Source organism: Hyposmocoma kahamanoa, unplaced genomic scaffold (assembly GCF_003589595.1).
Source record: "Hyposmocoma kahamanoa isolate Upper Pololo Valley unplaced genomic scaffold, ASM358959v1 244, whole genome shotgun sequence".
Taxonomy (NCBI): Eukaryota; Metazoa; Arthropoda; class Insecta; order Lepidoptera; family Cosmopterigidae; genus Hyposmocoma; species Hyposmocoma kahamanoa.
The window spans coordinates 2193325-2205390 of NW_020653761.1; the positions used below are offsets into that span (position 1 = coordinate 2193325).

At 35.4% G+C, this 12066-nt stretch overlaps 1 protein-coding gene across 1 annotated transcript in view; it reads left to right on the forward strand.

Moving 5' to 3' along the window:
- Window positions 1–12066, forward strand: part of LOC113228843 (N-alpha-acetyltransferase 15, NatA auxiliary subunit) — a 187191-nt gene that overhangs the window by 2117 nt on the left and 173008 nt on the right. The window contains exons 4-10 of the mRNA XM_026462258.1: window positions 793–1100; window positions 3190–3324; window positions 4444–4581; window positions 6245–6512; window positions 8623–8779; window positions 9800–9924; window positions 10291–10504. Coding sequence (XP_026318043.1) covers window positions 793–1100; window positions 3190–3324; window positions 4444–4581; window positions 6245–6512; window positions 8623–8779; window positions 9800–9924; window positions 10291–10504 — 1345 coding nt within the window. The remainder of the gene's footprint in view (window positions 1–792; window positions 1101–3189; window positions 3325–4443; window positions 4582–6244; window positions 6513–8622; window positions 8780–9799; window positions 9925–10290; window positions 10505–12066) is intronic.

Here is a 12066-nt window from a genome sequence, read left to right on the forward strand (position 1 = left end):
GAAATAATTTCATATTTTTAGTAAGGACTGTATGTTTTGGTCAGAACTAGCTCACATAAAGTTTGTCTCATTTTGAGTTAAGTAGATATCTTTTAATTATTTACAATATTCTATCAACTGTTTTATTGACAAGTATATTAGAATAAAATTTTGATTTCAGCAATGATTTAATCCTGAAATTCACATTTTTACTTACAACACTATTGCAATATTAGTGTGATTTGTTAATTAACACTAATGATATGTGACTTGAGAAATTGCCCCTCTACTCTCTAACTGCCTTATGTCATATTTAGTTTCTCTACTTATACTACTTATCTACGTCCACTTTTTCATATTTAGAATATAACTCATTGATTGAACAAGATAGACATGCAGTACAGATCAATGTACGAAATACTGAACTGGAAATAAATCAATACTAAAATTTTGGTCAAAATGTAATGGCCTTTCATTGAATAAGTAGTGTTAAAACTCTGCATCCTGCATGAGATGCCATTTACTATTTAACACAAAAAATTGTGAAATTGAGTGCACTAGTAATTGGATTTTCTCTTCAATGTGTTGTGTATGTAAACACTTTATTGGACAATAAAACAAATTACCACCTTTAACAGCGAACTAGTGTACAAAGGTGAGCTTATCCCATTAAGGGATTTCTTCCAACTAACCATTCTTAATTAACTTTGTGGGGGTTATTGATTTCTAAGTTATCTATTTAATGTATTTCATGTTTATATTTTGTACTTATACATAAAACTTTTTATGAAATAAATATTTTCTGTTTTTCAGGATACCCGTTACCAACTGTTTATGTTAAGGCCGACACAAAGAGCGTCATGGATCGGTTTCGCCATGAGTTACCACCTCTTAGGGGACTTTGAAATGGCCAATAGTATTCTAGATACTTTCCGTTTGAATCAAATGAAGGGACCGTATGATTATGAGCATTCAGAGTTGTTGTTGTATCAGAATATGGTTTTGGCGGAGTCTGGACAGTATGAAAGGGCTTTACAGCACTTACAGAAATTCCAGTCTCAGATTTTGGATAAGTTGTCGGTAAAGGAAACTTCGGGTGAATATTTATTGAAATTAAAGAGGTTCGTATTACTTTTTATTTTCATTCTGATTTATATTTAAAAGACGCTTGTGTACATAAGTAAACTGTACAGTTTATTTTGTAGGAAGGATTTTATGACATTTTCGCATACGCGCTGCTCGTAAATGAGTATGTTTATTATTTTATGTTTGGAGAAAAACTATTATGAAATAAATTTACGAATCAGTTTATGGTATCACATATCTTTAATGACCAAAAGTGCTGTATAGTGTTTGAATGGAATAACCAAGCGTTTTGTTATTATTGTTTCGCTAATCGTAAAATCCACATAGATTTCATATTGGTAATAATAATACTTCTAATTGTATGAATGAATGAACATTATGTAAATCCAATAGTAGTTTCTCCATTAGTAACTATATATAGTTGACAGACACTGCAAATATTGCCACTTCCAAGCAGTTTTGTGAGCATTACTGCGTTCTGGTTTGGAAGGGTAAGGATACTGGTGAAATTACAGGTACATGGGATTTGTCAACTTATGTCTTAGGTTGACAGGCGCTGTGGCCTTCAGATCTTTGTGGCTTAAAGCACTGAGTGGTACTGCATTTGTTATGGACAGACGTGTCACTTACCATCAAGTGGGCGACTTGTTCGTCCCTTCATTTGGTCTCATAAAAAAAATCACATTGTTCGTTTAGTTAAAAATTCATCAGATAATCTGACCCTTTTGATTAATCAGTTCCGATTTCCTACAGTATCTTACGTGATATTAAAGCCACAGGATTGGCTAATTACAATTTCTCATCACAAATTAACAGTCTAAGTAATTAACCTCCTTTTTTCATTCCATGCCTGATAACCGTAGATTTGAATAAACAGAGTAAATATAAATATTTCAAGACCCCTTTTTAATATGAAATAATCATATCAAATTATTTCAAGTAACACACATATAACGAACGTACTTCAACAGACTAAACAATTCGTAATGTGTTGTTTTGTTTGTTATTTAATAATATCATTCGTCAGTGTTTTGTTGAAAGAGCGTAAGCGACATTTCGTAGATTTTTCAGAGGAGCATGCTTTAGGTTTTAACGACTGTTTTCAAATATCCTGTTTTAACACTTGATTAAGTTTCAAATATTTTAAAACAGTAATGAAAACCTAAAACATGCTCCCCAAAAATATCTACGAAATGTTATGCCTTTTCTACAAACCACGGATGTTATGGATTTAATAAGTCAGTCAGTAAAATAAACGCTAAATACTCTTCTTGAAGTAATACACATAGAGTGGATCTCTCACTGAAAATCCAGGAATGTTCAAAAAGTAAAAGCCAATAAATTCAAAACAAAAGTTTTAGTTAAGTTAGTTTACTACGACATTGTAGTTTTTCTTAAAGTTCGAATCGTATGACGCCTACGATGTTGTTTTTTGATGATATGACTTGCCTGTTTTACTCCAAATTATAAATGTAAATATTTGACTAGATGCTCATCATCAACATTTGTTCAGAACTATTTCTTACTAATTGTCATATCTTGGAATGTTGCACAATTACATAGGAAGTAGTTATATATTTCTCTATGTCAACTATAAATCGCACTATTCATACAATAGCGTATTTTCTCAGAATTGAAAAATAAATTACTCGCTTCCAGTGAGAGATAATTAAAATGCATGTATAGGTTATAGTTTATTATAGACCATTTCCTACTTACCAAATATATTTAAAAATAAAAGAGAAAAATAACTTCATATTTTTGAATAAGGACTATTTTGGCCAGAACTAACTCACGTAAAGCGTGCCTCATTTTCAATTAAGTACGTATCTTTTTGTTGTTTTTTACAATATTCTAACTACGGTTTTATTGACGTGAAGAGAATCAAATTTTACGTTCAATAATGGTATAATCTTGAATTGTTCATATTTTGAGTTATAACACTATCATAATAGCAGTGCGATATGTCCCCTCTTGGCAACTGGTTTCCTTGGAGAGGGTTAGATTATTCTATTACACAGAACCAATACTTCCTCATTCACCGCCTTTCAATATTTATATAGCACCTACTCCATAACATGCTACATTGTGCCACTTTTAAATTTCCAGTAATCTTCTTTTCAGGTACAAAGAAGCGGAGACAGTGTATGAAGACTTGTTAAAACGAAACCCTGAAAATGTGATGTATTATCAAAAACTAGTAGAAGCTAAACAACTAAGTACTCCAGAAGATAAAGTGGCCTTTTATGATGTATATAAGTAAGTATATGACTGATTAGTTTTTCATAGCAGTAGAGCTCCTTGGGAAAGAGTGCACCCAAGGTTTGCAACCGTTCGGTTTTGAAGGGGGCTGGTGAAATTACAGGCACATGGGACTTGCCAACGTATGTCTCAGGGTCACTCACGCAGTGGCAGTGCGCCTCAGATCTTTGCGACCTCTGAGTGGCACTGCAACTGTTATGCATAGCTTACCATCAGGTGCTCGACTTGATCGTCCCGTCACTTAATATTATAAAAAAAGTTTACCACAAGAGCAATGTTATCCAGTATGGTAGTCTTTTTGGTTAGCCAAACATGAGGAACTCCAACCTATAATGATGCTGACATATTCTTTTACTTCCTCCGCTCGAATCTAACTTAAAATTTAGTTTTTTAAAGTGCAAGATTACAAGTGTCAAGCCTTAACTTTCATTCTTTATTTAAAGCACGAAAGTTGTAATAATGACAAAGTTATATTGCTTATGGAGACAGATCATAATACGTTTCAATATTTCAAATGCTGTAATACAATTTACGAGACACAATGGCTATTGTTATATTTTGAGTATATCTTTAGTTGTTTAAGAATTATGAAGACTTAATGCAGTGCTATTTTCTTAACTCGGAAGCTTTACTGTCCTTCGAGTTTAAACAGCAAAATATTATCATTAATGAGAAACCGTTATAAAATCTATCTCATATTGAAACTAGTAATTGCTTGATCAGTTAAGTATTTGTGTCAAGAAAAATGTTGATGTAACGTTGTACTTGCTACGCTGTGTGGAATTTGTTGATTATTCATGGGGATTTTTTTCACAAATCTCCTTCTTGTCAACTTATGTCTCAGGGTGACGGGCGTAGTGGCAGTGCCCCTCAGATCTATGCTATTTATAGCTATGAGAGCTACTGCAACTGTTGTTGTGGCGTGTAGCTTACCATCAGCCGCACGACTTGTTTGTCCCGTTACTAGATATTATAAAAAACCAATAAAGTGACTATATGGGTTGGAGACTTCACCGTTTGCCATCACGAGGTTTTCCTATACTTTTAACGACATCCCGCCACAGGTTTACTTCTGCTCCATTATCAATTTTATTATGAAAACTGTAATTATTCCAGGAAAGAATACCCAAGAGCAATAGCGCCGCGGCGTTTACAGCTGACAGATGCAACGCCTCTCTCGTTCCCGAGTCTCGTCGACCAATATCTTCGGCACGGGCTACATAAAGGCATCCCGCCGCTGTTCGTCGACCTTAGGTACATTACTTTATTATGATTTTCTTCTGTGTATAGTTAACATCACCATTCGTCCCGCTTTTAAGCATGATGTCCCGCTGTCCCCAAAAGAGTTATGTCCCGCTTTGACAAAACAGGACAAGTGAAAATAAATTAAATATAATGGCGCGAAAGCGAAGCATCAAACTAGCCTTGTTGGCCGGTTGTTGTAGTTGGGCGTTCGTACTATGCGTGCTTGTTTTTTGCGGTGACGTGCGGTTGGCACCGGCTGCTGTAGAACAGACTTAAAATCTAAACCTCACGTATTAAAGCAAATTTGCTCGTCCCTAAAAATATATAAAGCTAGCCGAAAAAGTGATAATTTTTTTTGGCTCTGCATTCAACCGAAGCTACAAGTTTCGCAGAGCCATCGCGCAGGTGACTGCAATACTCGGATCGGATTTGTGCTTTGTGCATAGTTAAAAGCTATCCAGGCGTGAAATATCGCTTAACCTTATTAAGGATACCTAGTTTTTTGGCTGCAATTTGTGCTTTGGTTTCGATATTAGCGCCAAACTTAAGGTGTGCGTCCAATGTTATGCCAAAAAGCTCTAGGCTGACGTAATAGGGACAGATTACCCCGAAAAGTGGGGGCTTTTAGCGGAAAATAGGCTTTCGTTTTCGTGGCGTTGAAATCGACCATCATCTCCCCATTGAAAGACGAGACTTAGCGCTTTTGCGCACTGCATCCGTTTCGTATTCGTTCCGAAACCAAGACTATAGAAATCTAGAAAACTGAGACCCACTTCGGATGTCGTTCATGCAGTAAGTCCGATTCGCATCCGAGAAAATAAGAATATCGCTTATACACGTAGAGATAAAAAAATCCCTGTCACATTTCAGACCGACATTTCTCGGATTCGGAAGTGGGGGTCTACTCTCGATCTCCGTCCGACATCCGTCCGAAACAATTACTATCAAATAAGCAATACTCGACCAAATGAAAAGACGCGTGATGCGAATGAAGCTTCATACTTGATACCTGTCTTTTAATTTGGTCGAATATTACTTATTTGACAGTAATTGTTTCGGACAGATATCGAGAGTAGACCCCGTGATACGAAGCGGACTAGTGCTCAAACGCCCTTAGCGCCCAGTTATACAGTAACCACGTCTTCTTCATGTACATTACTAATCGTACGTTGTGTATAAATGTGTGTGTGTAAAGTACATGGCTAATCTGAATTCTACTTACTAGGCAACAACATTTAAATTCCTCGGAACGATACAACCGCGCGGCCCGCCGCGTAGACCAAATTCAAGCCAGCTTCGCATGCGTGCGCGTGACGCTAATTTAAATTAAAACGTAAAAGCTAAATAAATAGAGCGCATTTTGCCATGACAGTTAGACGCACGCGGTCGATGTGCGACGACAACGCGGGGTGAGAGCGATGAAATTCGTGTCGAATAAACGCGTCCTTAAGGTAAAGTTGATTGATGAAATTGAAGAATGGCATTTTAACGAAAGGATAACTACCCTGCTGTCTTCCGTTTCACTAACAATTTTGTCTTCAAATTGAACCCATCGAGACCCCACATATTACATAATATCCAAATTATTATCGTTATTATAATTGTCTGCTGCATTTCAATTGCATGCGCCACTGATGCCATCTGACTAATTCTCACACAATTGTCATTCCAGATCATTATATGAAGACCAAAGCAAAGCAGAAACGATAGAGAAACTAATTGTACAATACATAGAAAACTTAACTAGTACTGGTACGTTCAGTGATGGACCAGATGAAGAAAAGCAACCAGCTAGCGCGTTATTATGGGCGTATTATTATGCCGCTCAACACTTTGACCATAAAAACGATACGGATAAAGCACTGCATTATATTACTGCGGCGATCGACCACACGCCTACGCTTATAGAACTATTTATAGTTAAGGGAAAGATTTACAAGGTAAGAATGCGTAAATATGATATATGATAAAATGAAATGTTCTCTATTGCACCTGAAATTACAGTTAAAATACATTACAGCAACATAGGTATTAATAAAATAATGTGCAACAGGCGGCCTTGTTGCTGTATAGCAATTTCTTCGAGGCAACCTTAGGATAGACATTTGGGATATGCAAAAGTGGTGCAACCATAGAATACCATTACAAGTACATTACATAACAATGATTAATAAACTTATAATATACGTAGATTGAAATATCCATACAAATATTATTAATACATGACAATACATAAAAATGATTAATACAAACATCGAACACTAAGAAACATTCCTTCAATCCGGCTGGATTCGGACCAGCGCCTTTAGCATACCGTACGTGATCGTTGTTTAATCATTATAACAAACTAGTGGAGTAATGTCACAAAAAAATATTGAATATATTTATGACATATTATATATAATGTTTAAAGAATAATAAGAATGTACCAGATCATTAACATCAGACAAATACTTACTGCGCAACCAACTAGAACATAAATGGATTCAATCAGGAACGGTCAATATTATGGTTATAGTTGAAATTATTATTGCATAGTGTTGATTACTTAGAATAGTTTATTTGTTTTTCCGAAATAAGATTCCCCTTAATGTTTCTATTGTGAATCGAAATATTTATGAAGCTTTTATCAAGAGATGAGATTTATGAAGGTGAATGGTACAAATTGTAATTTGCTTCATATGTTCCACTAATACAGGGAAACAAATTCCATCTGTAGTTGGAGGTATAGTTTGATTTATGTATTGTTTTTGTAATCCTCACCAAAACCCAAGAAGCTTATTCTAAAAATGAAAAATGTTCCTCTCCACGTAGTAATATAAAACTTGAGTTCTCCTAGGTATCGAAATATAACAATTTTAATTAATTAATGAATTGGCACAAATTCATATTGCTAAATTAAAATAGAACATAATTCTGCATTGCACTAACGCAGCTGTTATCATATTGAACACAGCTAAAGAAAATAATTTAACAAATCGTCGCTTTACTTTCTCAAACTTCTTATCTTAAAGCACAAAGTTACTGAAATGCAAGAAATGAATTGTATATACAAAGTTTGCAGACTGATTTCACATCACATTTCCTTCATATTACACACTAGCTTTTACTTATTCTGAAAGTAATGCATCTGAATTAACACATTTAAGTTTTGCCATCTGCCATCGAGTATATAACCAGAAATAGAGACGAAATAAGGGCCATATATTCCTGGTAACACATTAGCGATACAGCTCTTATAAATATCAACTCTCGTTTGCACTGAAATATAGACAGGCCAACTACTGACTGTGTGTACGTCTCCGTATATTCCAAAAAATATTCTGTATTTATTATATTAAGATAATATCTCTAACAATGCCGTGCTGTTCTATTCGGTGGTGCGGGAAAAACAGCAAAACATCTAATTATAAAACAAGCGGAGTCACATTTAATCGGTAATTAAATATTAAATATGTAATTTTGCAATTTTCATCATTATAGCAAAGCTCAAGTTAACTGGTCGATTTGAAGTGAAACAGTTGACGGGTGTCCCATTGACGACACCCGTCAATTGTTTCGAATTTGGGCTAGCCAATCGGAGCGCTGTTGTCACAGTAATGACATGGCAGAATAGTTTTCAAACAAATTAAATGACATTTCGTCTCTATTTCTGTTATATACTCTGAATAATCATTCTTTATAAGATACGAGTTTGATAAAGTAAGGCCACGAAATACAATACAATAATAAGACTGGAAGAGATTACAATTAATAAATTATAACTATTTATAACTTAAAGTATCAAACCAAATTAATGAAAGTAATGGTATAAAAATTACTATTGCGTTATCTTAAGATTGCAAGATTTTATAAATGCGGGATAACTTTGAAAATGTATGTATGTGTCCTCGTCAACTTCATTATAGACTCGACATCATTGTAGGTAACGTTATTAGTACAATACGGCACATGAAACATTGCGTATCCTCAAAAAGTCTTTACAGAAGACGTTGGTGAAAGATACATTTTTATGAACATTGTAATAAGTTACTCCTCATATTATTTCAGCACGCAGGAGACCCAGTGTCAGCGTATCAATGGCTAGAAGAAGCGCAAGCGATGGACACAGCAGATCGTTACGTGAACAGCAAATGTTCGAGGTATATGTTACGTGCTGGACACGTTAAACGGGCAGAAGAAATGTGCGCCAAGTTCACGAGAGAAGGTGAGATGTACATGATGAACCCTCCTGTAACATTAATACCAACGTTAAACAACTGAAATAGCAATCTTAATTTCAACCTATAAGAACTTCGAAATGGGAAATATGCAATAGCTATCAAACTGAGTAACTTTTTGTATCAGTACTATCAAACACTTATATTTAGGACCTAAGATTATGACTACTACTGCTAATTACTTCAATGCTTTGTATATATATAATATAATAATAATATATATACAATGCAAGTAAGTTGAGTTTTGTAATATATGCATTAAAAAGTATGTATAAAAGCTTAGGCTCTAAATGAGACCCTTGTGCAACACCCTTAACATTGATATTCACATTACTTCTGCACATGGAAGTATTCCAAAGTATCCCGTTACACTTAATTACAAAGCATGGATCAATAACCTCAAGACGACTGCTAATCTCCACACTACAGATCGTAACTATGAAAAAGGTCAAAATTCCGTCTTATATGTGGGTGGCGCTGATCAATAGCCTGGAAGTAGTTTATATTATTTATATGAATTAATTCCTCTTTAATATGAAATATAAGAAGACAGTTTCTTTTTCCTTGTAAATTCAAATAGTGATCATGAGCTAAAATTGTTTTCTAAACTTTGGCAAATATGCATGTCAATAGATGGCATTGTGTGTCACAAACTAAATAAATGAAGGCTTCTTAATATGTGTAGGTGGCGCTAATCCTGAACAGAATGAAATAATCATAACAATATGTGCAATAAGCGCCATCTTGTGGAGTTGTTTGTTATCAGTAGAAATTATAAAACAAACTAGTTAACGAAAATAGTCATTTGGTACTCGTGGCGATATCTAGTGTACCAATGGGCATTAAATACTCGACTACGCTGGCTTGTATCTCGATTAGCTATCCTCTTGAGTTACTGGTCCATGATTACAAGTAAATACGTGCCATCATTTAGTTAAGACCTCAAAAAAATCTGCAATACACATTGTCAAAGGCCTTACTAAAACCGATTTTTATGTTTATTACAGGTGTCCCCGCGACAGAGAATCTTAATGAAATGCAGTGCATGTGGTTCCAAACAGAAGCCGCTGCGGCCTATCAGCGCTTAGAACAATGGGGAGAGGCACTGAAAAAAGCGCACGAAGTCGATAGGGTAAGTGCGTTTTAAAAAAAAGTCGTTAAAAAGGAACAAAAATCTGCAACAAACACTTGGAAACATTCGTGAAGTCTGTTGGTTTGTTCCGTGGCTTAGTAGGAATAGCGTTTGGCGTGGATTGCTGGAAGACGTTGGTTCGAATCCAACCGGATCGAAGTGAATTTTTTCTAAACGTTGCATCTTTGTTTAATAATTAGAACAAACTATTGAAGTAATTTCATAAGAAATAATACGATATCATTGTGGTAAAACATCCTGACACTTAGAACTTAATTACAAAGAAGCGTTAGTTTTAATTTTCAGCTAGTGTTGCACTCATTTCTTCAATACCAATATTTAATTTTCAATGTTATCTCGTTTCAGCATTTCTCAGAAATAATGGAGGACCAATTCGACTTCCACTCGTACTGCATGCGCAAAATGACCCTCCGTTCGTACGTGGGTCTTCTCCGACTAGAAGACGTCCTTCGCGCCCATCCGTTCTACTTCCGAGCGTCGCGCGTGGCCGTGCAAGTGTACCTGAGGTTGCACGCGAAACCCCTGCAGGACGCGCCGCAGACAACGGAACCCGATACAGGTACAGTCTCTAATTTTATGTATTCTAGGCGCAAGACGTATTCGTCCGTCACTTAGTATTATAAAAAAATGTATAAACATTTTGAATGTATATGAATATCGAGTTCTTAGGTTTTCGCGATTGTTACACATAGGAAATGAAACTATTTTTCCGGATTTAAATAGCGTATATTTGTTTTTTCAAACAAACCAACATTTCGGACCCTTTACAGGTCCCATGGTCACGGTTGACTGAGGTGGTACAGTCTTCAACCAGTTATGTTTAATATTAATGCAAACCACCCTATTTTTTCACTATAGTTACAATAGTTATTAATTAAATACCTTATTTTTAATTTTACAAAGAAAACATTCCAATTTACGCCACATTAAGTTTTACAAATTATTTTATTGAATGAATTTCTGTTAAGTTTAATTTATTATTAATTAATAATAGAAATTAGAATAAACTAAAACATATTAATTAGTACTGCAGTCTTATGTCTTATGTCTAATTGTTACTTTAAATGAACAGAGCTTCCAAATATTAAACTGAAACATTTTATAAAATAATACAAACATTATCGTGTCATTTGTAAATATATTTTCACTTCTCTTTTTTTTTATTCTAATGTAAGTGTGTATTTGACCTCCATCTTACCTGATGGAAATTGACGATGAGGTCCACGATTGAGCTTGCACACCTAAATAATGCCTATTCACTCTCGCCTTGAAAAGGTCCAAACTATAACGCTCATCAGGAACAAGTCTGCAGGCAGGGAATTCCACTCCATAGCCGTTCGCCATATAAATGTGGAAGCGCAACGCTTCGTGCGAATCTTTGGAATATCCACAACATAAGGGCGGAATCCAAACCTGCGCCTAGCCCCGCAATGATGGAAAGGCGGAATTAAATCGTGTAATTCTATCGCACACTCTCCGTGCTATATCCTGTAGAATACCGATAAGCAGGCAACTTTACGGCGGTGTTCAAGGCTCTGCAGCTTGTGTCACCTATAAGCCTCTTAGCACGCTTGTCAATTGAATCCAAGGTGGCCAGTTGATATGTAGCAGAGCCATCCCAAAAATGGCAGCAGTACTCCATACTCTACCGGACTTGTGCTTGATACAGCTGAAGCAACTGTCCCGGTGTGAAGTAACGCCTCACCCTGGAAAGGATGCCAAGCTTCCTGGCTGCATTTTTGGCCATGGATTCAATGTATCTGCCGAAGTTCAGATTGGACGACAGGTAAATTCCATGTAACTGGAGACAGTCTTATTAAAATTTTTCTAAACAACATTAGCGCCGTTCTCAGGTAAATAATTTAAAATTAGTATATTTCGAAAACAGATTTGTGAATAATGTTTAACAAATTAAATTTGTTTTAGAACATTCTTTTTTTCTGTGAGTTATATAGTAATCTTTTCGTGGCTATATAGTAAGCAGGTAAAGTGTTAATCATAGGATTAACACTTTACCTGTGTTGCTGTGCCAGTTTGCAACAACTCATTACCAAAGTCACAAAAAATATCCTACTCACCGTTTATTTTATCGTTTTTGTACCTCGGTTACATAATACGACT